This window comes from Ictalurus punctatus, chromosome 26 (assembly GCF_001660625.3).
Source record: "Ictalurus punctatus breed USDA103 chromosome 26, Coco_2.0, whole genome shotgun sequence".
NCBI lineage: Eukaryota > Metazoa > Chordata > Actinopteri > Siluriformes > Ictaluridae > Ictalurus > Ictalurus punctatus.
In genome coordinates this window covers 17,176,931-17,204,248 of record NC_030441.2, presented here as the reverse complement: position 1 = coordinate 17,204,248, position 27,318 = coordinate 17,176,931, and the positions used below count along the sequence as shown (strand labels likewise).

The window sequence follows — 27,318 nt, the reverse complement described above, 5'->3', positions numbered from 1 at the left end:
TATTAGAAAGTTTGAGAAAGTGGGTGGAGTCACGAAAGTTGTAATGGTCTTCATTCCGTGCTCCGATGAATCCTACTTAAATGTGGTTGGTAAATTGAAAATAGTCAATAAAACATAAACTAGCATAACGCGTGGTCTGACGGATCGGGTTAGGTTTTTGATAAACCTTTGATGTAAAACGTGTGAACGTGTGTGTGTGTCGTGTCTCCTCAGGGCTGATGGACGCCGCTGGTCTCTGGCTTCACTGCCGTCTTCTGGATACGGCACCAACACACCCAGCTCCACGGTATGTCATGTTCTCATCTTCGGTCACATCCCTAACACACACACACACACACATTGAGAAACTCATTAACTTCTACTCAGAGTGTTTGTGTAATAAATGAATTGTTTGTTTGTTTGTTTTTTGTCAAGATGAGATAATAAACTCTTTTTCTTTTAAATAATCCTGTTTCTAACTTACTGAAAGTTTTTGAATGACTTACCTTTTTTTTTAATGATGAATTTACAAGATCAGATAGATTACATTTTTACTCAAGTACATGAAAATCTGTGTGTGTGTGTGTGTGTGTGTGTGTGTCCTGTGATCTTTTTGACTAAGATGAAAGAAAGCTCGAGCAGCTGGAGGATCAGATTTTATATTTAGTAAAGCTCACCGAAGATAAGGAGATTACGGCACATTTGCATGGCATGAATATGGATGCGTCATAGGGGGATCTCGAGAAGCAATTAGCATGTGTTTGCATATTTTAATTTTAGTTGTTTTTTTTTTTTTTTTAAGGAAAACGCGCGTGTGTCTGATCTGATCTCATCTGTGTTTATTTAATTAAAGCTCTCGCACACTTTCACACGCTTCATCTCAGAGCAGGGCCTACTTTCACGAAACGTATTCACAAATCTTCGCCGTGCTCTCTTTTATTATAACGCGGTATTCACGTGAGTACGTGTGTGAGGGAGAGAATTAAGCGTAGCGACGTGAATATCAAATCACATTTCACACGTGAACACTTGCTGAAGGCAAAGTCGATTTACGGGAAAATATATACAGTGGATATAAAAAGTCTACACACCCCTATTAAAATTGCAGGGTTTATAATGGGGCATGTGACTGGGTTCAGAACGAACCGATGGGATTCAAACTCGCGTTCAGACGTATTTATCGTACAGCTGTCGTCAGTGAAGTGTTTCTGATTAACCTCGGATAAAGATCAGCTGTTTCTGAAGGATTTTCTTGACCTCTTCTTGGTTTCATCCGACTTGCTGAAGCCTTGGTCCCGCAAAGAGCTTACAACGCATTGCACCCGATCTCATTACTGGAACGCTGCGATCATCAGAGGGCTGTAAAAAAAAAATTCCAAAGCGTTAATAAGATGTACTTTGGAATACCGTGAACGCCATCCTCGACAAGTGGGGGAAATGGCGTACCAGGGTGACGTCACCAAGAACGGGACCTCCCTCCAAAACTGCCGAAAGGACAACTGATCGGGGAAGCTGCTAAGAGAGGAGCCGCAGGAATATCTGGGATGTACTGGTCACTCCCTGTATGGGACAACAATCTGGTAAACTCTTCACGTGTCTGGGTTATGGGGTAGGGTGGCTAGACGGAAGCCCTTTCTCATAAAAGAAAAACACAAACACATCTAAGCCTGTCTAAATCACCCCGAACCATGTTGTGCTGTGGTCTGATGAGACCAAGGTAGACCTTTTTGGGCAAAAAAGATATTTGTTTAGCACAAAAACAAGACAGCTTATTACCCAAAGAACACCACACCCCCCAGTGAAGCATGGTGGTGGCAGCATCGCGCTGTAGTGCTGCTTCTCTTCAGCTCTAGTCCTCTGTTAGACCGCACGACCCGAACGACCATAACGACCCGACGCTCAAATCCGGTCCAACAAAGGAGCGGCTTCAGAGGAAGAAGATCAAGGTTTTGGAATGACCCAATCGGAGCCCAGATTTTAAATCCTATTGAAAACCTGTGCACTGACTTGAAGAGGGCTGGTTACAGGAGATCCCCTCGCAATGTGACAGATGATTGGATTTTCACTTTCATTTTGTTGGTTGCTTTAGAGTGAGGGTTGGGTTGAGGGTTAGAGGTGTAAAAACACACCACATTAAAGGTGTAAAAAAAGAAAAAAATGACGATTGATCTTGGTTTAATTATTTATTTATTTTTTTTTACCTCACAAAAACCTACCCTTTTAAACAGGGTGTGTAGACTTTTACGTCCACTGTATGTTAAAAACTTGTGCTGGGGCTTTCTCTGTCAATCTCTCTCCACCCCCAGACCCTCACCCCACCCCACCCCACCCCACCCCGAGCCGCTCTCACGCTCCATTAGGTAGCCTATTAGCGGCGGCAGGAGCAGCTCGACTAAACTAATGACAGGAAGACAGGATGAACAGAGAACGAGTAGCTCTGAGGGCTCAGACTCATAATGTCAGAGCCAACAAGGCTGATGAGCACAGGAGATCCCTTTCATCCCTCCAACACACGCACACACACACACACCTCAGTCCTAACACAGTTATTCAGCGGTATTTAGCAGTAGAGTATCTTCAGTGACTGAGAGATTTATGTGAGACATTAATTCAGAGAGACAGTGAGAGTGGAGACACGGTGGTGGAGCTGGTGTTGGACTCAGCATTTCCCCACAGGGAATGTACTCTTTATTCAGGCTCTGACTCACCCCAGAGTGTGGGTTTATTCCGCTGAAGAAGATCAAAGAATAGGTCACACACTCCAGACGTAAACACGGCAGCGATGTTTGTTGTTTTGGTTCGTTGAAGCACCAGTCCTAGTTGAAGTGACTAAAGTAACACTGCACTGATGCGGTGTATTACGTCTATAAATATATATACGCCAAGCGCCGGTACACCACGGTGCTGCCGTATTCTGGATTCTGAATGCTCAGAAGGTGTTGATTTTAGTTTTCTACAGTCTCCTCCGAAAGTATCGGAACAGCAAGGCTAATTCTGTTGTTTTTGATTTTTTTCGGGTTGGAGATCGAAAGACGAATACGAGACGACGGATCGGAATCCCAGCGTTCATTTCCTGATAACTGGATGGTTGTCTTGCTGCACGACGAAGCTCCTCCCAGTCAGATTGCATGCATTTCTCTGTAAACGGATAGACCGATCGTTCCTTCTGAATTCATTCTGCGGCCACCGTCACGAGTCACGTCATCGATAAAGGTCGGTGAGAACGTTCCAGAAGCAGCCGTGCAAGCCCAAGCCACGACGCTACCTCCACCACGTCTCACAGATCCGCTTGTACGTTTCGGATCCTTTCTTTCGCCTCACGTTGGCCTTTCCAGCACTCCGGTAGAGGTTCCTCTTGGTTCCAGAACGTTTGTGGCTCGTCTCTGGGGCTTTCTGATCCTTACCGCTGGTAGTCTCCTCTATGTTTCTGCACTTGAAGTCTGGTGGATTACGACAGTAGTGCAGCTGAACATCACTGGTTTATATGAAGACGTTTGTTCTAGTACGTTATCGTTTCTATAGTAACAGCTCATTCACAGGTCCTCGAGGAGTAGTATCGGCTGCTGTACAATTTCCGGAAACACATCTAGCTTTTTTTTTTTTTTTTTTTTTAACACTTTATTTTAAAAGCATAACAGAAGAAACATTGGTTATATATGTGACTTTTGTCAGCAGGCCCGAATGTCATGTATTTAGATATCGTGTATAGTAGAAATGTCTTCAAGTATCGCAATATACGATAGTTTTATTATTTCGCACACCCCGATTCGGAATTAAAAGCCCGTTCCTCTCAGACAACATGAACAGAATTACGTTTAATATCTCCTTATTGTGGCGAAAATCCGAAGGCAGTTTCACGTGTTCAAAGCCGCACAGGCTTTTTCAGGACCCGTACAACGACGACGCGACCCGGACCGAGTCTGCGTCCTAATCCCGTTCTGTTCTCGTCTTTTCCTCACGACCAGTCGTCAAGCTCGTCTCAGGAGCGTCTGCACCAGCTGCCCTTCCAGCCCACCATGGACGAGCTACACTTCCTGTCCAAACACTTCGGCAGCACCGAGAGCATGACGGACGACGACGGACGCAGGTCGCCGCACGTACGGCCGCGCTCAAGGAGCCTCAGGTACACACGCACACACACACACGCACACACAAAACGTTTGCATGTTTTGTAACAGTTGTGTACGAGTCCCTTCAGCTGGATCTCAACATCATATAGCCGCTGTTGGAAAGACGCTGGAAAAGCAGAGAATGTGCCGGACCTGGAGGATTTATCCTCAAGAACTTTGGACTAACAAGGGTCTCATGAACAACTATCACAAAACATAAATAGCTTCTTCAGGCTAAATAAAAAACAAGTTTTCTGATCCGTGTTATTTGTTTGTTTTATTATTTACATTTAGCAGATTCTGCAAGGGGTACGCAAACTTATGAACTCAACTGTATCTATAAATGCCAAAACGATCTATCGTCACGGGTTCGTTCGGTTCTCGCAGAGGTTAACGCACGCCCACACGCTCATACTCTGCTTGTTATATTCCGTTTTCTGGAAGCTTCTCCAGACTATTGGCAGCTCCAGTGGTACCTCATGACAGCAGTGATGAGTTATTGTGTATCAGTCCGTACACACACACACACACACACACACACACACACACACACACGCAGTCCTGATTGCTCTGTTAGCATTTAATACCCATCCAGCTGGTCTCCAGCATAATGCAGTGTGGCAGCTTTAGGACTCACTGATCATCTTTTCTTTCTCTCTCTTTCTCTCTCTCTCTCTGTGTGTGTGTGTGTGTGTGTGTGTGTGTGTGTGTGTGTCCAGTCCGGGCCGTTCGCCCTCCTGCTACGACAACGAAATCGTCATGATGAACCATGTGTATAAGGAGAGATTCCCAAAGGTCAGTGTCTCTCTCTCACACACACACACACACACACACACACACACACACACACACACACACACACAGCAACAATACATTATATTTGGTATGAAAGATATTTTACACAGCATATTTCTGTATCAGAATACAATTCAGGAACGCATAGTCGTCTTTGATCAGTAGTCGCTGCACGAATACGGTCACATGACCCCTTCCTGGCTGTTCTACGAGTATGGGTGGGAAAAACGCATTATTTCATTGCGTATATGATAATGAGTCTTTATTTATCACATATACGTTATAGCACAGTGAAATTCTGTTAGAAGGTTGGGGTCGGAGATATGATACAGCGCCCCTGGAGCAAAGAGGGTTAAGGGCCTTGCTCAAGGGTCCACTAGTGGGCTTCCGATCAGTAACCCAGAGCCTTCACCGCTATGACACTTCTGCCCCCCTTAAGAATAAGCAAAGTAAAGCCGAAGTTCAATTCAAAAAGATATGTTTAGCACGAAAACACGAAGACAGCTTATTACCCAAAGAACACCACACCCCCCAGTGAAGCATGGTGGTGGCAGCATCGCGCTGTAGTGCTGCTTCTCTTCAGCTCTAGTCCTCTGTTAGACCGCACGACCCGAACGACCATAACGACCCGACGCTCAAATCCGGTCCAACAAAGGAGCGGCTTCATCAAACAGAACAAAAAAAGACAATTCAAGAGTTTCAGAAACACGAGCGTGTGAAATCTCAGTGATTTTAAACAGAACTCGATCAGGAGGATCTCCAGGAGGAGTCAGTCAGCTGTTCGAATCGGAATCAAAGCCAAACCGATTCTTTCGGTTTGCTTCGATTCATTTTTTCCCGCACGGCAAACGATTCACTGAAGCAAACATCTGTGCGCGGGACTGAGAACGTCCCGGTAAAACTCTTCCATTTGCCGATCACGTACGAGTGAAGCGGCGACCGAGCGGCAGGTCCGCGTATAAATCGCCAAACACGATTCGATCTGAAAGCACGCTAAGATATTTATCAGCTCGTGTTGTTAATGTTTATGTCGTTCGCGTTGGAGATGTAGATCCATCTACGCGTTTCCACTTTGCTGGTTATTTGAGTTCTATCATTTCCGTTTCCTCTCCACGTGCGCAGGCCACGGCTCAGATGGAGGAGCGCTTGGCGGACTTCATCCAGTCCTACTCTCCGGAGAGCGTGCTCCCGCTGGCCGACGGCGTCCTGAGCTTCATCCACCACCAGATCGCCGAGCTGTCCCGCGACTGCCTGACCAAATCCCGCGAGGGCCTCATCACCACCGTCTACTTCTACGAGCTGCAGGAGAACCTGGAGAAACTCCTGCACGACGTGAGCCTGCGGTCACGTGCACATACGTCTTGTTCACTAATCACCGTCACGTGTATTCTCAATTGGCACGCTCTCTCCGTCAGGCGTACGAGCGGTCCGAGAGTTCTGAGCTGACCTTCGTCACAGAGCTGGTCAAGAAACTCCTCATCATTATTTCTCGACCCGCGAGACTTCTGGAGTGTTTGGTGAGCACACACACACACACACACACACACACACGCACTTATTTAATTATTAGATGCGCCGATATATCTGTAGGTTTCCTTTTCCTGACGTCAGTTCTAGCTTTCCGCACACGTGTATCTGCTTCCAACATTTTCATCCTCGTGGACTCTCAGTTGTGTCTGTAGCAAATAAACCACATCTCTGTGCTCAGAGTGTTGTCATGGTGCCTCTCGGGGTTGCCACGGCAACCACACTAGACCGGTCACCTGGGGTCAGGTGTTGCGTTTCAACGTCTCGAGGCGTTCCTTGCACCGGAAAGGACAATATCACCGACACAAGTGCTGTCTTTTTTTTTTTTTTTTTATACAGCGAGGAAAAAAAAAAAACGCTTGTTTTTTTTTTCTGTTTTTTTAATACTTTAAACCCAGACACGTGTCCATTTGAATATGCCAATTATTTAAAAACCAAACACACCACAGTCACTCTTTGTCATTAGATAACTGATATCTGTACTTATTATTATTATTATTATTATTATTATTATTTTATTCATTTTAAATAAACCCACGTCTATACTTACTAAAGTCTCGTTTTAATAGAGTCTAATATTTGGATGATGTTAGAATTCAAACGTTTATTTGTTTTATTTATTGACTTATAAGTCGTAATTCATGACTTATAAGGTGTGTAGAGGAAATTGCAAAAGCTGTATAATAGTGAAACACTGAGAGAGAGATATATATAGGGCGTGTGTTTGTGAAGTGGGCGGAGCTTAAAGCCTTTTTCAAAGTGAACGACGATGGTGAAGTAAACATGTTTCCGTTGAGTTTATTACCGCGGTGGAACGCGTATAAACATCTAACGTCGTGTTATCCGAGCAATTTATCTAAAAGCCTGAAAACTCAATGGCAGGATCTGAATCATTTCCACCTGTACTGCCTGAGCCTTATCTCTTTTTACCAGCGTTTCCGCCCGCTTTTTTTGGGGGGGGGGGCTCATATGAAAGAAGTCACTCGGAGCTTTAAGAATTTGCAGTTTTTCATAAGGATATCTTTATTTATTTATTTTTTTGCTAGCCTACTAGGATTTTTACTGTGGCGGTAACCGTTTTATCTCCGTCCCAGTGTTATTGTGTTTGCCCAGCAGGGGGCCCTCCCGTTTTCCCGTCGCCCTGTTCACCAGCATCTAAAGTCACCGTACTCTACACACAGAAACCCGACGGTGTCCCGGCTCCTCTTAAAACGGACTCGCGGCGATAAAATAATTCGTTTCTTTATCCTGATCGAAAACGTCCGAGAAGTCGCGTACCGCTAGATCACGCTCCTGAGCGTGACAGAAAAGACGTGTTATTTAAGGTCACGACCCCCTCCACGACGTGGAATCGGGTTTGCAGAGTGAAACTCTTTCCTGTTGCGCAGGAGTTTAACCCGGAAGAGTTTTATCACCTTCTGGAGGCAGCGGAGGATCACGCGAAAGAGGGACACCTAATGAAGACGGACATCCCGCGCTACATCATCAGCCAACTCGGTCTCACACGAGACCCGCTGGAGGGTGAGAAACACACACACACACACACACACACACACACACAAGGCAGTGGAAGTGAAATAGAAATTGAGAGGCTGATAGTCAAAGTGACAAATCCGTGAGGTGAGAGAGAGAGACGTGTGCGGGGGACGGAGACAGAGGCAGTGATGTAAAACAAAACACACTAAATGAATATATCAGCAAATGTACTAGATCATTTTACCGCCCGTGTCGGAGAGATTTACCGAAACGACGCTCTTCCGCTTCCCTACCTGTCGACACGGAGCGAGTTTCTGAACCGCGTAAAACACGTTGATCGAACGAAGGCGATGTCACGATCCGTACCGGTCTGAAACCAGGTGTGCGGGTGGCCCAGCGTGAACGCTTTATCGTGTTATAATCCATAGGCGTGCTAGACAACACCGCGGCGTGGGTACATGCATCCTCCATTATGGCAGTTTTGTTGTGTTTTGCGTTTCACGCTCTCGCTCCTTCGTCGTCTCTCGTTTTTCTCCGCGTCACGGATTACCATCGTGCCCATTCCCACCCATTAGCCCAGAGGTTCTCAACCTTTCGTAACTAAAGCCCGAAGAGTGCGTGTGCACCTCTTCTACGCCGAGAGCAAGGCCACTGTGAGAGCCTGTAGAAAGAATTGAACTGAATATCAGACGCATCTGATTCTGGGTCGTCACGGGCGGTTGGACGCCGTCCCGGACGTCAGGAGGACGCGGGGTCACGTTCAGATTACGTACTCCAGAGTTCTCGAGGCAGCGTGTGTGTTCACGAGAGGTCTGTTTTGCCCTCTTGTAGAAATGGTGACCCTGGACAGCTACGACAGCGAGGGGCCACACACACCTGAGACCGACGACTCGGCTGAGGTGAGACGTGTGCGCGTGTTTGTTTGTGTGTGTGTGTGTGTGCAGATTTAATCTGGTTAATGATTGCGCACCAATTGGTAATAAGGCAAGCTGGTGTGTGTTTACATGCTCGATACTGTTATGAAAGCGTGTTAGATAAGCTCTTCAGCTCTCTTCTGACTGTGCGATCGCTTACAATGCGACCGTGTAATGAACACGAGTGTGTGTGAGTGTGTGTGGGAGAGGTTATAATGAATGTTACGTTGCAGTTCTCGCTAGCTTTTTCCACTGTAAATGCCTGTGCTGTGTTCATTCGGCAGGGAAAGATGAAGGCCATGAAGCCGCCCTGTGAATCAGACTTTCAGACCATCAAGCTGATTAGCAACGGAGCCTATGGGTGAGTGTGCACATGCACGCGCACACACACACACACACGCACACATACACACACACGCACACACACACACTGCTGCTTCAGTCTGAGACTATTCTATATTCCTTACCTTTGTGCTAAAAATCATAATTAGCGCTATAGGGCGGATTTAGGGGTCCAAGCACCATTTTAATATCATTAACACGGGGTAATTTTTTTTTTTTTTTTCTGATTTACTATGAGTTAAAGATATAACCAAATACGAATCCGCGATCCCCGATGAACAGATAATATTTGTTGTGTTTAGTCACTGCGCGGTCAGGGTCACGGTGGTTTAAATTAAGCTACTACTTTGTTTATATTTTGGGAAGTACAAGCAAACACATTTGTACAGATCTCTAGTCGAGACCGGTTATGAACCGGAGTGATGTAGCTGAGGTTGAGGAACTGTCAGAGCCAGAATGTACAAAACATGCTGTCAGAGCTGACATCTGTACGTCTGGGGTCTTTTCCAGTTGCTCCCATTGTTTCCAGTGGGCACAGTGGAAGTATTAATGTTAATAAATAAATAAATAAATAAATAGAAACGTTCCGGTTTAGGCCACGCCCTCTTGAGATTTCAATTCAAATAACATATAAGATATTTGGAGATACGGCTACTGGATCGCACTGCTCCCCGTCTATGTGATGTTTTTTTGTTTTTGCTATTTTTTTTGCAATATTAATATCATATAGTCACGTTTTGACACCTTTTGCTTTCTCTCTCTTGCTCTCCTGTCTCTCTCCGTCTCGCTCTCTCTTTGCAGGGCAGTGTATCTGGTGAGGCACAGAGAGACTCGGCAGCGTTTCGCCATGAAAAAAATCAACAAGCAGAACCTGATCCTGAGGAACCAGATCCAGCAGGCATTCGTCGAGAGGGACATCCTGACCTTTGCCGAGAACCCGTTCGTCGTCAGCATGTTCTGCTCCTTCGAGACTCGCAGACACCTCTGCATGGTCATGGAGTATGTAGAGGGTAAGACGCCCACACCTTTGTGGCGCTCGTGCCCCTGGAGGTTGAGTAGGTTGCGTAATCGTGCCGCGCTGTGTGTATTCGGTTTCGAGCTGACGCTGCTGTGGGGTGAGATTCTGCTCTCAGAGTCAAACCTGAAGGAGACGAGCTTTGCGCGGCGGCGTACCGTCGACTCTCTCTCTCTCTCTCTCGCTCTGTCGTTCTTTCTGTCAGTCTGCACGGTGTTATGATGACTCGTCAGTGTGTACAGTGACACATTGAAGCTTAAAAAGCTGCTCTGCTGTGCGTGACAGACAGACCAACACGGCTGAGCTCACTACCGCTGGTCGCTGATCACTCCAGCGTCGGCTCAATGCCTCTACTTATAAAGAAAAGGCTGCTTATTGCACCTTTAAGGTAAAAATAGCCATAGAGTGGGTCTAATTTAGTTCGTTCCCGACGCCCAAGTAGGCATTAGTTCTCATCCCACGACTGCTGATTCACTAAAGTGACCTTTTTATTTAGTGACTGTACAGCATAAAGGATCACAGGACGTGTTCATGTCTTCTGCTAAATGTGTCTCCCTTCACGCTTTGTTCACTAGGAGGAGACTGTGCCACCCTGCTGAAGAACATTGGCGCATTGCCAGTGGAAATGACTCGAATGTACTTTGCTGAGACCGTCCTGGCTCTGGAGTACATCCACAACTACGGCATCGTACACCGAGACCTCAAACCAGACAAGTGAGTGAGCTCCCTCTACTGGACAGGAGGTTTTACTAAAAACACATTAAAATGCAACACTCTCATAGGAGTTTCATTCTCCTGTCTGTTCTGTGCTTCACTGAATTATATACAGTTTCCATTCATTTCTATTGTTTTATATCTTACAATATCGGCTTCCGATACCAAAAACATGATGTATTATAGGTGCCTGTAAAGCAGCTAACAATTTACAGCTGCCATGTACTACAGTTTAATGTCATTCACTATTGTGTAACTGCTTGTTAACTTAGTGTTGGCTTGAAGCCACGCGTCCTTCATTAGGACTGACACACATAAAGGCCACACCTCCTTCATTACTACAGACACATAAAGGCCACACCTCCTTCATTAGTACAGACACATAAAGGCCACACCTCCTTCATTACTACAGACACATAAAGGCCACACCTCCTTCATTAGTACAGACACATAAAGGCCACACCTCCTTCATTACTACAGACACATAAAGGCCGCACCTCCTTAATTAGTACAGACACATTAAGGCCACACCTCCTTCATTAGTACAGACACATAAAGGCCACACCTCCTTCATTAGTACAGACACATAAAGGCTGCACCTCCTTAATTAGTACAGACACATAAAGGCTGCACCTCCTTCATTACTACAGACACATAAAGGCCACACCTCCTTCATTAGTACAGACACATAAAGGCCACACCTCCTTCATTACTACAGACACAAAGGCCACACCTCCTTCATTACTACAGACACATAAAGGCCACACCTCCTTCATTAGTACAGACACATAAAGGCCACACCTCCTTCATTACTACAGACACATAAAGGCCACACCTCCTTCATTAGTACAGACACATAAAGGCCACACCTCCTTCATTACTACAGACACATAAAGGCCACACCACCTTCATTACTACAGACACATAAAGGCCACACCACCTTCATTAGTACAGACACATAAAGGCCACACCTCCTTCATTAGTACAGACACATAAAGGCCGCACCTCCTTCATTACTACAGACACATAAAGGCCACACCTCCTTCATTAGTACAGACACATAAAGGCTGCACCTCCTTAATTAGTACAGACACATTAAGGCCACACCTCCTTCATTAGTACAGACACATAAAGGCCACACCTCCTTCATTAGTACAGACACACATAAAGGTCACACCTCCTTCATTACTACAGACACACATAAAGGCCACACCTCCTTCATTAGTACAGACACACATAAAGGCCACACCTCCTTCATTAGTACAGACACACATAAAGGCCACACCTCCTTCATTACTACAGACACACATAAAGGCCACACCTCCTTCATTAGTACAGACACATTAAGGCCACACCTCCTTAATTAGTACAGACACATAAAGGCCACACCACCTTCATTAGTACAGACACATTAAGGCCACACCTCCTTCATTAGTACAGACACATTAAGGCCACACCTCCTTAATTAGTACAGACACACATAAAGGCCACACCTCCTTCATTACTAAAGACACATTAAGGCCACACCTCCTTCATTAGTACAGACACATAAAGGCTGCACCTCCTTAATTAGTACAGACACATTAAGGCCACACCTCCTTCATTAGTACAGACACATTAAGGCCACACCTCCTTCATTAGTACAGACACACATAAAGGCCACACCTCCTTCATTAGTACAGACACACATAAAGGCCACACCTCCTTCATTAGCAAACCTGTTACTGTTCCTAGATCTCTATTACACCCTATGACTGATCTTTGTATCTGCTGTGTCCTCAGTCTGTTGATTACGTCTATGGGACACATTAAACTGACCGACTTCGGCCTCTCTAAGATGGGTCTTATGAGCCTCACTACAAACCTGTACGAGGGCCACATCGAGAAGGACGCTCGTGAGTTCCTGGACAAACAGGTATGAGACCTTCATGATTCAGTCCTTTGGCTGCCATGTTTAGTTAGTGTCAGAGGTGTGCTATGTAGTACTGGCACCCCTTTGAAACAGACAATATGAAACATAACACCGTACTTGAAGAGAATGATCTCTTTCTCTTTCGGGTAGGTGTGTGGCACCCCGGAGTACATCGCCCCGGAGGTGATACTGCGGCAGGGTTACGGGAAGCCTGTGGACTGGTGGGCAATGGGAATCATCCTCTACGAGTTCCTGGTAGGCTGCGTGCCTTTCTTCGGGGACACAACCGAGGAGCTGTTTGGCCAGGTGATCTCAGGTGAGTAGAGGTGTGTATCTCCTTCCAAAGATGATGTCACCAACAATAAAGTAGACAACAATTGTATAATTGTTAGCATCTTAAAGACAGAAGTAATCCATCCATGCCAGTGGTGTGTCTCTCATGTGGTCCTAGGATCAAATTTGATCATTAATGGGAAAATCCTGTCTTTTTGTTCCTTTGTCTCACTGGAAACTGAAACACACCCCATGTCCAAACACGTCTGAAGTTTGGCCTGAAATGTTTAGTGCTATGTAGCAACAACAGCACTAAATTTAGCTGGAAGTTTGCTAACGAGAGCAGCAACTTTGCCAACTCTCACAAACAGAAAACACACAGGGAGATTATTAGTTGATTTCCCCAATGATTAAAATAACTGTGTTTTAGTGGAGATGTGGAGCTGTGCCAGATATAGCATGTGCTCGGTTTCTCACTGGAGGTGTTATCTGTTTGTGTGTGCGTGTGTGTGTGTGTGTGTGTGTGTGTAGATGACATCGCCTGGCCCGAGGGAGATGAAGCGTTGCCTAGCGACGCCCAGAACCTGATTTCCACCTTGTTGCAGACCAACCCACTGGTGCGATTAGGAACGGGTAGGCTGAACTTCTCCCGATCTCTCAAGGGATGGACGATGTGATGGATGGATGTGATGGATGGATGTGATAATGAATGATGGACTGTATAATGCTATGAAAGGTGATGAATGAATGAATGAATGAATAGATAGATTCTGTGATGAATGCTATGCTGGATAGGTGTTTGGACGGATGGCTAAACCTTTAATGGATGGATAAACAGATAGTATGGTGGATTACTGGATGCTGTGGTGCCTGAACGGATAGGTAGATGGATGGATTGTGTGATGGAGTGACAGGTGGATAAATGGGTGCTATGATGGACAAATAAATGGATACCATGCTGGATGGATTATTCTATGATGGGTGGATGGATGAATGGATGTATAATATAATGAATGGATGCTATGATTTACGGATAGATGTGTGATATGATGATTGGAAGGATGGATGGATGATATGATGGATGGATGATATGATGATTGGAAGGATAGATGGATGATATGGTGGATGAGTTGATGGCTGATATGATGAATGGAAGCATGGATGATGGATAGATGATATGATTGGAAGGATAGATGAGTGATATGATGGATGGGTTGATGATGATATGATGAATGGAAGGATAGATGGCTGATATGATGATTGGAAGGATAGATGGATGATATGATGAATGGAAGGATGAATGATGGACGGACGGATGAATGAGTGACATGATGGATAATGGATGGATGAATGAATGACACGATGGAAGGAAGAATGGATGGAATGGATGGATGTGAGTAATGGATGGATGAAGGATATGAATGGATGCTATGATGAATGGAAGCATGGATGATGGATAGATGATATGATTGGAAGGATAGATGAGTGATATGATGGATGGGTTGATGATATGATGAATGGAAGGATAGATGGCTGATATGATGATTGGAAGGATAGATGGATGATATGATGAATGGAAGGATGAATGATGGACGGACGGATGAATGAGTGACATGATGGATAATGGATGGATGAATGAATGACACGATGGAAGGAAGAATGGATGGATGTGAGTAATGGATGGATGAAGGATATGAATGGATGCTATGATGAATGGCTGGATGGGTGGAGGATATGATAAATGGAAGGATGGATGAATGAATGCTACGATGGGATGGGTGGATGGGTGGACGGGTGACATGATTGATGGGTGGATGGATGGATTTTGTACGTTGTTCTGGATAAGGCAATCTGGTAAATGTGAATGACTGGTGTTCATAAACAGGAGGAGCGTACGAGGTGAAGCAGCACTCGTTCTTCGCCGATCTGGACTGGAACAGTGTGCTGAGGCAGAAGGCGGAGTTCATCCCTCACCTGGAGTCTGAGGAGGACACCAGCTACTTTGACAGTGAGTCTTCTGCTGTTTGCAAAAAAAGAAAGGTCGGTGAGGTACCATGACGAGTCATGACAGGAATTAACTTGTCTCGCAACGTTGGATGTAACCGTAAACGGATAAAAAGTATTGTTGCCAAACTGCTGGTGGTATAAGAGGAATAAAACACCGCATGTGCTCCTACAGGGGTGGTCAAAATAACTCTGAGCCAGCCATGAATTATTTTAACAGCACATCCCCAGTTCCTGATATGCAAATGAACCTGATATGCAAATATGTAATACAAGAGGCGGAGTTTATAGGTTTGGGAGTGTTTCCAATCTGCCTATTAACGTATGTGTAACGTATGTTGTTGAGTGTGTGTGATATAGACGCTTCCATTTATTTCCCTCTCATCATGTCGTGCCTTGTGTTCATCCTCAGCCCGCTCGGAGCGTTATCAGCACATCAACTCGTACGACGAGGACGACACGAACGACGACGAGCCCGTGGAGATCAGACAGTTCTCCTCTTGCTCTCCACGCTTCAGCAAGGTCAGCGCTGTTCTATCACTTTAATCTTCTCTCGTCCTCTGCCCAGCTCTCACTCTCTGACTCGTGACACTCTCGCGTCTTTCTCGCAAACACCACGAGAAGGTGAGATGACAAAAGGACGTCTCAAGAATATGCCGCATTTTCTCCTCCGCCATTTTTTTAATCACTCTTCTGTCACGTTCTCTTTTCTCATCACCATCATCTCTCTCTCTCTCTCTATCTCTCTGTTTTTCCATAAATGTTAACACGGTGTCTCTTCTGCCTGTTCTCTCGCTCCTAACATGAAGAGGTCCTTATAAGACAACTAGAGTGGAAAGGTTGTAATTAAGAGACCTCGTGGGAGGCAAACGTGCACACACACTCTCTCTCTCTCTCTCTCTCTCTCTCTCTCTCTCTCTCGCTCAAGCAATGTTGAACATAAAACAAAAAATAATCCATATAGAAAAAGCAGACTTTGAGAAAGTCACTTCGAAACAGTCGTGTAAAAAGTGCACCAGTGTGAAATCAGTACGAAATCGACTCCTACTCAGTTCACATGAACTCACTTCTGCCAGTGTAGACTCTGACAAATAAGGAGGAGTTGATTTAACGCTGCAGAGCACAATCCTGAGTGAACTGCATAATGAAACCCCTTGCTGTTTTGGCCAGGCTTTTTCATGGAAAGAGAAGTCTGAGAATATTGTTTTGTTTTTAGTCCTTTTCCAAGTACCACATTTCCCAGACTGCAAGACATGTAGCTATTCTTCTAGCAAGTGATGCGACGTTTACAGCGGATATACGTTATAATTTTGCATTACTGTAAATCTACCAGGCCCACTGCTGCGTTAATCATAAATATGACTCTTATGTACAGTATCGTTTTGGTAGTTGTTTCATAAGTCATTTTTGTTTGGAGGTCTTCAGGTCGTCCGTCTGTCCGAGATTCTCGTTATGTTTATATATACAGTCCGCTCGGAAACTATCGGAACGGCAAGGCCACGTCATTTGTTTTCGCTGAAGATGTTTGGGTTTGAGATCAAAAGAAGAATATAAGAAGAAGGATTTCCAGAAATGTTATTTCCAAAACGCACCGCCGACCCGACAAAGGACTTCTTCGGGGGGCGGGGCGGGGTGGAAGGTTTTAGACTGGCCCAAGTCATTCACCAGACCTTAACCCAATTGAAGTCGAGCATGAAATATAATAACGCTGATTTATATGGACTGCTTGCACTCTGCATGCCGCTTGAGCTCAGGCCGGCGACGTCTGTCGTTTTTACCTTGGTTGCTAGAGCACACTCCTACACACTCTTACACACACGCTCACACACACACACACCCACACACATACACTTGTACCTCAAGTTGCTCTTAAAGTCAGAACACATTTGCAAGTCACTCCAGATGCACTTATGTTGCGAGAAAAAAGAAAAAGATAAAGAGCTTGGTGTGACTCGATTTAGCGTGGCACAAAAATCCCTTTCGATGGCAAGATAAAGCTTGTTGTAATCAAAAACCAAACCATAAAAACACAAAGCACTCCCTTCCAGTAGCTACTATTTCACTAAACTGAAATACAACCATTTTAGCGTTTGTGTCGTCATTCAGCTGCTCTTAGCACTCTTAGAATGCTTTTATGCAAATGATATGTTAACTGGTAAAGCAGTAAGTCCACATGACTGGCTCCACATGACTGGTCTTGATTCCTCAGAATCAGTTTTTTCAGTCCCTGCTAACAATCCTGACATATATGCCCTCTCATTAAATATGCATAGAGACGTTATGAAGCAAAATAAAACTCGGAAGGAAGTAGCGGAGATGGGTGGTGCCTCTGGACGAGCATGCGTAGGTAGTACAGTTCGCTTTTCTGCCAAGGAAGCCTAGCACATCAATGAAATGCCGAAAAACATTTTAAATAAACAAGAGGACCACATCCATGGTCATGCCTCTTTAAGGTGTAAGGAGGTGTGTACCTGTGGAGTCTGAGCTGCTCTGGTTTGTTTCGCAGGTGTACAGCAGCATGGAGCACCTGTCTCAGCTGGAGCAGAAGGCACCGGTGGTGACCCGACGAGAGCATAAGGGACGCTGCGAGGACAAAATGGCTAAGAGAGAGAGCCTCGGCAGCTTCAGCAAGAGCTGGAGGACCAGCTCACCAGAGATGTAAGAGATTGTGTGTGTGTGTGTGTGTGTGTGTGTGTGTGTGTGTGTGTGTGGTGAGTGAAAGCTAACCTAGCAAGCATTGCCAATTGTGCCAACTCTATAACGGGCCACTTTGTGCACGGAGTTCGTGATTATATGTGCCATGTTCTTCCTCTTTGTTTGTAGGAAGCGTCTGTCGTGTTCTGAGTCTCTGTACACTGAGGGAGATTCCAGTCCTCCTCTAGGCGCCAGGCGACGCTTTTCTGCACTGATGGACACGCACCGCTTCGCCTCGCCTCTAGAGGGCGATGGAGAGACTCAGCCGCAACAAAGCGGGGCTAAAAGCAGGGGGTCATCAGTAGAGGGCGCCGTTGCACCCTCATCGCCCGGCGCTAGAGAACCGAGCACGTGTGTTAAGGAGGCGTCTGGAGTGAGTGCGGGAGGTGAGGAGAAGGAAAATATCTGCACTGTTGTCAGTAACGTTGGAGCAAAGTTATTATAATGATGTGTATTAGCATAGGAGGCATTTGAGTTATACAGTTGCGATCAAAATGATTCAACCCCCAGTGCAAATCAGGTTTATTGTCAAAATGTACAGACTTTAAGCTGTTTGCAGTGAACAAATCCAACAAAAGCAATTGAAATAGTTCAGCCCAATGAATGCTTCAAGTGGTTTCCCCAAATTCAACTGAAAATGCATTTTATAATGATTTCTCCAGTCTCAAAATAATTCAACCCTTTCATGGCAAGCATGGTGGTGGCTCAGTGATGCTCTGGGGCTGCATTGATTTATGTCTATTTGCAGATAAGCCAGCTCGACCCAGTCAGGTATCGGCGCCACAACCCATTCCTTCAGCGACAGCAGCAGCGGTACCGGTTTTCCGGGACGCTGTTGTCATGGGCGACTCGCCCAGCCAACGGGCCACCAACGATCTGGTTCTAAGACGAGCGCGTCACCAGCAGCTCTCTGGAGATGGCGAGAAACGGACCACACGTCCCGGCAGCAAGGTCACCAAATCTGCGTCAGCTACGGCGCTGTCTGTCATTATTCCAGCAGGTACGTTATGTATGGAAGAACTCGTCGCAGATTGAATATTTACCAATAATTGTATGATTTCCTGATCCTCTGGTATCATGTGTTTTTCTTTTCCTCGGTAGTTGAGCAGCATGCTAGCTCTCCTCTAGCCAGCCCAATGTCCCCTCGCTCGGTCTCGTCCAACCCGTCGTCGCGAGACTCATCCCCGAGCCGAGACTACGGCCCAGCGGTTAGCGTACTCCGTTCACCCATAACCATCCAGCGCTCGGGCAAGAGGTACGGCTTCACACTGCGCGCCATCCGCGTCTACATGGGGGACAGTGACGTCTACAGTGTGCACCACATGATCTGGGTAAGGATCTAGGATGTAGAGGAAAGGTGCATGATTTCTTTATATATATATTCTATATTTTTTTCCAGTTTAGTCGTAGACCATTCCCACCTCTAGTCTCTCTTACACTGCTGCTCATGCTGCGATTAGCATTTACTGCCCTGTTTTGTAAAAAGGCACATATTGGTGCACCAAAATATGCATTTAGTGGCCTTGTGCTGTTTTGTTCTCTCACAAAAAGTGCTACATCGCCTCTTTAAAGAAACTTCACGTGACCGTAAAAGCTCTTTTTCTACATCCATAGCAAGTTGAAGAAGGCGGTCCGGCTCAGGAAGCGGGGGTGTGCACTGGTGACCTCATCACCCACGTCAACGGAGAGTCCGTGCATGGATTGGTCCATACGGAAGTGGTGGAGCTCATCCTCAAGGTGAGAACAGTGTTCTTCATCAATTAATCCTGCGTAACATTACTAAAATAAGTTTAACCTGGAGAATATTTTGGGGCAATCAGTCATTTACCTCCAAGGCAAAACTGATAACCATATACAGAAACAGTGTACGGGCTACTCTAGTAGAATCCATGACTTTATGAGATGTATCTCCGGTTCTCTTACCACAGGATCTTAAAATAAAACTCTGGGAATACTACTACTAAGATTTGTTTTTTTTTCTATGACTTCAGAGTGGTAATAAGGTGACTGTGACCACCACTCCCTTTGAGAACACGTCGATCAAAGTGGGTCCTGCTCGCAGATCCAGCTACAAATCCAAGATGGCCAGACGCAGCAAAAGAACAGTCAAAGAGGGACAGGAAAGGTAACAAAATAGCTAAAGAGTGATAGATTATAAAATGAGATGGTATTATAATACCGTTATTATAATAATCGTTACTTTTCGCTTTTTTTCCTCGCTCCACAGTAAGAAGCGAAGCTCTCTGTTCCGCCAGATAACCAAACAGTCGAATCTTCTGCACACTAGCCGTAGTCTGTCGTCTTTAAACCGCTCGCTGTCCTCTAGTGAGAGTCTGCCTGGCTCTCCTACGCACAGTCTGTCCGCCCGGTCACCCACTCAAAGCTACCGCTCCAGTCCTGACTCCTCTTACCTAGGTGAGTAGGCTACGTGTGTAAAACAGGGATGTCTTCATTAACATGGCTAAATTGAGCAGGATAATACTCGAGGGATTTAATTTAAACGAACAGAATGTAATATTATCCTGTTTGCTTGCTAATTTCAGGTGCCTCTTCTCAGAGCAGCTCTCCAGCCTCCAGCACACCAAATTCTCCTGCTGCTTCCCAGCACATGCGCCCCAGCTCTCTCCACGGCTTGTCCCCTAAACTGCACCGTCAGTACCGCTCAGCCCGTTGCAAATCCGCTGGCAACATCCCTCTGTCCCCTCTTGCGCATACCCCGTCCCCTACTCAGTCTTCCCCACCGTCCTTGTCAGGTCACACTGTTGGAAGTTCCAACATGACCCAGAGCTTCCCTGTCAAGCTTCACTCATCTCCTCCTATTACAAGGCCCAGGCCTAAGAGTGCCGAACCACCCCGGTCTCCACTTCTCAAGCGGGTGCAGTCGGCAGAGAAGCTTGGGTCACCTCTGTCCTCTTCTTCGTCTTCTTCAGACAAGAAAGGCGGAATAGGGGCAATGAGGAAGCACAGTCTGGAAGTTGGCCATTCTGATTATCGTAAGGACGGCTTCCACTGTGAGCTAGGTCTCCAAAGCTTGTTGGAAACAGAAGGGGAGAATCTGGCCTCGACTTCTGCAACAACCCCATCGCCTACTCAGCCATCAGTTCCGTTACCCCTGGAGACGAGCGTTTTGAAGCCAGTAAGGAAGCTGGGCAGGCAGGAATCCCCACTGAGTAGAGATGCTTTGCTTGCTGGAAGAGTGAAGGAAAAGGACAACGGCAGGGCGAAGTCTGGTGATTTAACCCAGGGAAGTGACAGTAAACTGGCAATAGTCTTGGAGAAGTCACCCCCTGCCACTGAGGCTCAGCAAGATATCATGAGCAAGAAGGTCCCGGATGCTAAGTCAAGTCACATAAGATCTCCAGTTGTCGATGCATCTCAGCGATCACCATCCACACCAAGAGATGCTAGCATAGCCAAACTTGAAGCTAGTCAGCCTGTTGTGACCAAACCTTCGATTCCATCCCCTCTGACCACTCTGTCCACCACTGGTACAAAAACCACAGATCTTACCTTCCCGAGCGTTGGTGTAGGAGGCACAAGTCAAATTTGCGACACAAAATCCCCGAGCACGATTGGCCAAACACAGACACCAGGGACTGCCAAAGCGCACCAGACTTCCATCAGTGTCGTCAAGGACTTGCAAGGAAAAGAGACTGAAAAGAAAGCAGAAATGAAAGAAGTGAGACCAGAAACAGGAATGACTATCAGTGCTGTCAAGTCTGGTGTACCGTGCGCTGGCCCCGTAAAGGCAACTCCACTCCCTGACAAAGTGTCAGTCCAAGTGACAGCCACAGAAGAATCCAGAGTTATCAAAGGGCCATCAGATGGAGACACTCTTAAAAAGTCAGGTACAGATCCCCATGGTAGGACTCCAGATATGAGGGCGAGACCTGGCTTACCTCCATCCAAGGGGGTTGTTCCACCCTTCCCACCCCAGGTCCAGTCTCCTGCTCTGGGCAAGCTACGACAGGACAAGGGTCTTTCTCCGGTCAACTGCTACCGAGGAACCTTGGACTGGGAAGATAAGTGTCTCTTGGAGGTTGTTGAGGAGCATTCTCCTTCTCCTACACCGTCCCCTACTGGAGCCACACCAAGCCTGTCCAAATCACCTCTCCACCCCGTCGTTACTCAATCCTTGTCCCCTGGTCACAAAAATGGGTCGACTAGTGTGTCTAAAACTGGGCAAGAACCAGCCAAAGTGTTAATCCAGGAGGTGGCGAAGAGCAAGGAAGTTGTTAAATCTGCAGAAGAAGCCAAGTCTATTGCACAAGGAAAGACTGAGGTTTCAGGTGGGAGTAGCCCAAACTTAAAAGTAGCAACACCGAGCCCTACCGGCACAATACCACAGAAAAAGAACGAGAGCACGAAGAACGGCTTGTGACGTTTCAGCACAGTCTGCTTTTGCACTTAATCAAGTCAGGACATTCCAAGTGGTAAATGTTAAGAGAAACAAAACTGTTGCGCGAAGGTTCGTCTGATAACGGTTTTATTTATTGTATATTCAGAAAAAAAGATAGTAGACGTATTACAGGTGTGTTTGTGTGTGTGTGCGCGTGTGCGTGTGTGTGTGGAGAATGATCGAGTGTTGCTTGAGTGGCAAGGCTAAAAAGAAAGTGCAAAGTGCTTTAACAGATCAAACAATGCTGAAAACTGTGAATGCCAAATTCATTGCTTAAGCAAAAAGCAACAAAAAAAAAAAACGATTGTTCCTGAGACGTTCATTAAGCAAACGACATTGCAAGGATCTTACTTGGTATACGTATGAAAGAGTTATTTCTCTTGAGTTCGATTCCTCTATGTGCGATTAGCATGCCGTCCAGTGATTATGCAGCTAGCTCAAACTGCCCATGGCTTCATTTAAGCTATGTAGGTGGACCGATAAGTAGGACCAAAAAAATAAATACATAAAAAAAAAAACCCTGAGAGATTTCGCTTTCTGTCAGCCTGTAAACCAGTGGAAAGCCTTAAATTAAGATGGTTTTGAATTATCCTGCACTGCACGGGTGAGCGTAGCCTTCTTCTTATCAGGTGCCAACAGGAGGCCTAGCATATTTCCCCAGTGACAGCTTCCTCCATCGCAGCTTAGACGGCGCTGATATAATCGCTGACTTGAGCTACTTTCAATACCGTTCGTAGGCTTTGTATCCGCACGGTCAAACAGGTGCCTTTCAGCCGGGCTGGCCGAGACACGTTTACGAGGGCTGTCGGGATGGATAAAGAGGAAAGGCATTAGTGAAAAAGCGGTGTTTTGCACACGCCGGTTAGGAAACGTGGGATTTAAACGTGTTCAGCGGAGTCGAAAGCGTGGAGGGTCAAACCGGCTGGAGCGAAATACGCACGATTTCAGTTCCGTTTTATAGGCAAGGGCGTTTTGCTGATGCTGAAATACGGGAAGTATTGCAACACGTTTCAACACGTGGTGGAAATCAGCTTTTACTGACTGTATAAACACATCTTGGTGTATGAGTTAACTCTATTATCACATTTAATCCCGTGATTTAGGATGAATCCGATTTTAAAACGAGACGTCCCCGATTGAAAACGAAAGAAAAGATTGTACTAGGGGTAAAATATGCGGAAATGGTACGTTATTCAGTGGATAGAGCTATGATGGTCAGATCTCTGACGATAATGTTTGGGCGTAAAATACAGAGTACAGTTTATAATTCTTCATGTATTCTAAGTATCGCAGTCGATCTAGCAGTGTTGGAGGTCTGTCTTTGTATTTTGTGTAGTCTCGGTAAAGAGAGGCCGAAACACCGACAAGTTTAGTTTATAACATCATTTTTGTCATTAGCTGCGCTGTTTACTACATTAGCGTGGTGAATATTCATAAATACTGTTTGCAGCCTTTAAAAAAAAAACAACAAATCCCTTTAAGTGTCCAAAATCCCAGAGTAACAGTGTAAGTAGGAATACGTTGCCATCTGGTGGCTAAAAAGCACCTTTTAAAAGATCTGTTTGTAACGTATAGAGCCCTCTGCTGCCTGGGAGGTGAACTGCAAGCGCAATGAAAGACGCCAGAGAAGGTTCTCCACCCGGTTGAGTCGACCCTACCTGCTTGTATCTGTTGTGCTTGTGCAAAATGAGGGATTTGCCTTTTTTTTTCTTTCTTTCTTTCTTTTTTTTTTAAAGAAAACTGACAGGACCGAGCAGCTCTCAGCTCTTTAGGGGCGGGGCTAAAAAAAAACAAAAACAACAGCCTGAAACAAAGAAACTGGCGACATGAGCTGCACGTCAACGTTGCAAATGACGTTTTATCGACACGTCTTTGAAATAGCGTGATCGTTACAGATCTAGAACCATGTTGAAGATTTACCTTTAAGAGTGATGACGTAGGAGTGTGCGAACAGGATTAGTAGATATCGATCGTGTGCTCGCTCATCCGAGAGGCCGGTTCCTGATTGGGGTATTGATCGTGAATTTCTGGTGTCCGGGAGCCTGATTACTCGACTGATGTGTTTTAGGAAGACGTGTATTGATTTTTAGGGTTGAAGTCCACAAGGCTGTGTGTGTGTGTGAATCCTGTCAGGTCAGGAGCGCTAATAACCAGCCCTGCTTTTTCCATCCTCACAATCCTGTTCGTCTGGAATGAAGTTGATTTGCAGACGCTAAATCATAGCTGAGTGACATCTGTATGTTTTCGTCGTACACTAACAGGTTTTTAAACCTGTTCTCTCATCACTCTGTGAGCTGTAGCATGCTATAATGAGTCTTTATTAGTCACATATACGTCACAGCACAGGGAAATTCTTTTCTTCGCATATCCCAGCTTGTTAGGAAGTTGGGGTCAGAGCGCAGGGTTAGCCATGATGCAGCGCCCCCTGGAGCAGAGAGGGTTACGGGCCCAACAGTGGCACCTTGGCAGTGCTGCCACTTGAACCCCTGACCTTCTGATCAGGAACCCAGAGCCTTAACCTCCAAGCCACCATCGTCCCATGGGCTGCGTGTATAGACAGATTTACCATCTCCCTTGTTAAACAGTTCCTCCGTTGAAGACCTGCGTCTGGAATTTGTAACGCAGCTTGGTGATCGGTAGGAGCCGGAAACTGGTGTTCGTAACTAAAGGACAGCACAGAAGCGGCGAACACTCGTACTTTTTAACGAAGCACACCGGGTCGGGCTCAAGGGTCAAAGCAAATGTTCCGACGAAAAATCAAATGTACGCAGGTTTCCACTTTACCGCAAATGTTCGGAGACCCGTTTGCTCCTTTCTTTTTACACTTGAGCTACGATAAGATGGGGATAAGATGTAATGGAAGTCAGTCTCATTACGTTTACATTTACAGCGTTAAGAAGTGTCCAAAAAACATATCCTTATGCTAGTTCAATAGATTAGCGTCTACGAATACTGTCAAGGTAAAAACCCTGAGGGGGCGGGGGGGGGAGGGGGGTGTTGTAGTACAGCTGAGACAACGCCGACGATCTAGACGTGGGTTTGAGACAGAAATGTACACCGAGTCTCACTAGATAAATATTTCGAATGAAACAAGCACACGTCGGACACCAAAACCGTTGGAAGGGGAAGAAGCGGTTTTCGTTTTTCCTCGAGTTTAAACACAACTTTCTGGTGACTAGCGCAGAACCTTGGGGGATGCCGGAGACGCGTATTAAAGGTCAATCTTAAGACGTCGTCTGTACGCAAGAGCCTTAATCATATCCACGTTTTTCAATTTTAAACCTATTCTCAAGTCCACCGAGGCCTCCTTTCTGAAGAGCGGCGTCACGTCTTCAAAGCTGTTTAGAAATGATTCGCGTAACGCAAACTGATACTACGCGCTTCGACCGAACATTAGAAACGTTAGTATTCCGAGGAAAAGTATGGGTTATTTAGTGTAATAATAACGCCAGTGAAGGATTTCAGTTACACGATGGAAAAACTCAAACTCATGACGCGTACGTAAAACACGTCTTTTGACTGTTTGTCACTTTTATCATGTGACTGTTATAGTATATCAAATCACGAAATAAAAACTACAAAAAAAAAAACAACAAAACAAAAACATTTTGTAATGTTTTCCGTTCCAATTTATAGCCTAGTTTCTTATTCCTGATGTCAGTTGATGAATTTGATGAATCAAGTCCTGGCTCGTTCCAAGTAAATAACGGCGTCCCCTCCTGACTCCTGAAACATAATCGGTTCCTGTGCATTGTTTGCGATCTCTCTGTGGATTTGTTTGTTTGTTTGTTTGTTTGTTCACTCCTTTTTACAATTCTGTGATCTACTGCGAATGCACTTTATTTTACGTCGGAATGGATCTTCTTTTACATGGACGTATAATATGTACTGTATTCATTTACCACGTAGAGAAATGTACACCGAAATGCAGATATTCTGTTTAACGTGAATGTTTTAGAGAGGAAAATAAAGGAACAGTCATTGATTATGGACCGATTATTTACTTGCGCTGTCGGTTATCTCACTCTCACTGTTCTTTCTTTCTTTCTTTCTATTTATTTACAAGCGCTTTTGATTATCAGTCGATGCAGACGTGCCGCCTGTTTGTGTGACCAAATGAATAAACTGATCTTGATTAGAAGGTTTAAAAAAAACGTTTTTTTTTTTATGACTTTAGCGTAACACCACGAATCTACTAAAAACATGTACTACTGATTTGTTTGTCCGATTATTCAGCGCTCAAGTGGACCTCATTCTCAGTTCCTCTGGAAATGAGGAACAACAAACAGGAAGTCGTCTCTACTGTACTGTATGTACTGGTTTCCAAACCGTGTTTATGACCTTGTATATCAGGAAGTTTCCAGAAAACCCAGCTGGGAAGCTGTATTCCTGGCTCGTGCCCAGTGTTCCTGGGATCGGCTCCGGATCCACCGTGACCCTGAGCAGGATTAAGCGGTTACTGAAGAAGAATGAATGAATAAAGATCCAGTAAAAAAAAAAAAACGTTTATTTTATTTCTCCAAGTCAAACAAATCATTAAAAAAATTCCGTTAACGGGAGACGCAATGAGATTTCCTTTCAGTTACTGAGGTTAAGCTTGCTAGGGTCAGGCGTTAGACTTTACGTTTACGGTATTTGGCAGACGCCCTTATCCAGAGCGACTTATCTCATTTATACAACTGAGCAGTTTAATTAAGGGCCTTGCTCAAGGGCCCAGCAGTGGCAGCTTGGCAGTGCTGGGATCTGAACTCACAATCTTCCGATCAGTAGTCCAGTATCTTCTCCACTGAGCCACCACTGCCAGGGTTGGCAGAATTGGGCTAGTTAGGATTGGGAAATGTTTGGGTTAGACATGTCCTGGAGAACCCCCTGTCTGCACGTTTTAACAAACATTTCAACACGGACATATGCAGAACCTCAGATTCTCAGGAACCAGGACTGGGAGTCTTTGGTTTGGGGTTTGATAGGGGTTAATGTTGGGTTATGGGTAGGTTTGGGGTTAGGTGTCGTCGTAGGCTACTGTAATACAGAAATGGACTGTGACGCGGTAGTGAGTAGTGTTGCCGCCTCACGGCTCCTCACAGGATGACCGGTAGGATCCTGAGCTCAGGTTACTGTCTGTGTGGAGTTTCACGTGTTCTCAGTGTCATGTCCGTGTTGGTTTC

The 27,318-nt window shown here is 45.5% G+C and overlaps 1 protein-coding gene across 2 annotated transcripts in view; it reads left to right on the top strand.

Moving 5' to 3' along the window:
• mast1a (microtubule associated serine/threonine kinase 1a) overlaps positions 1–26,138 on the top strand; it is a 61,978-nt gene extending 35,840 nt beyond the window's left edge. For both annotated transcript variants that reach the window (XM_017457229.3, XM_017457230.3), the window contains 23 exons: positions 214–286; positions 3,945–4,102; positions 4,808–4,883; positions 6,006–6,215; positions 6,299–6,400; positions 7,799–7,931; positions 8,718–8,785; positions 9,085–9,161; positions 9,944–10,152; positions 10,733–10,871; positions 12,654–12,786; positions 12,934–13,099; positions 13,588–13,689; positions 14,942–15,064; positions 15,473–15,582; positions 17,567–17,718; positions 17,884–18,140; positions 18,503–18,754; positions 18,856–19,085; positions 19,369–19,491; positions 19,746–19,879; positions 19,982–20,169; positions 20,298–26,138. In XM_017457229.3, coding sequence (XP_017312718.1) covers positions 214–286; positions 3,945–4,102; positions 4,808–4,883; positions 6,006–6,215; positions 6,299–6,400; positions 7,799–7,931; positions 8,718–8,785; positions 9,085–9,161; positions 9,944–10,152; positions 10,733–10,871; positions 12,654–12,786; positions 12,934–13,099; positions 13,588–13,689; positions 14,942–15,064; positions 15,473–15,582; positions 17,567–17,718; positions 17,884–18,140; positions 18,503–18,754; positions 18,856–19,085; positions 19,369–19,491; positions 19,746–19,879; positions 19,982–20,169; positions 20,298–22,135 — 5,053 coding nt within the window. In that variant the 3' untranslated portion in view covers positions 22,136–26,138. The remainder of the gene's footprint in view (positions 1–213; positions 287–3,944; positions 4,103–4,807; positions 4,884–6,005; positions 6,216–6,298; positions 6,401–7,798; positions 7,932–8,717; positions 8,786–9,084; positions 9,162–9,943; positions 10,153–10,732; positions 10,872–12,653; positions 12,787–12,933; positions 13,100–13,587; positions 13,690–14,941; positions 15,065–15,472; positions 15,583–17,566; positions 17,719–17,883; positions 18,141–18,502; positions 18,755–18,855; positions 19,086–19,368; positions 19,492–19,745; positions 19,880–19,981; positions 20,170–20,297) is intronic.
• The last annotated feature ends 1,180 nt before the right edge of the window (positions 26,139–27,318 follow it).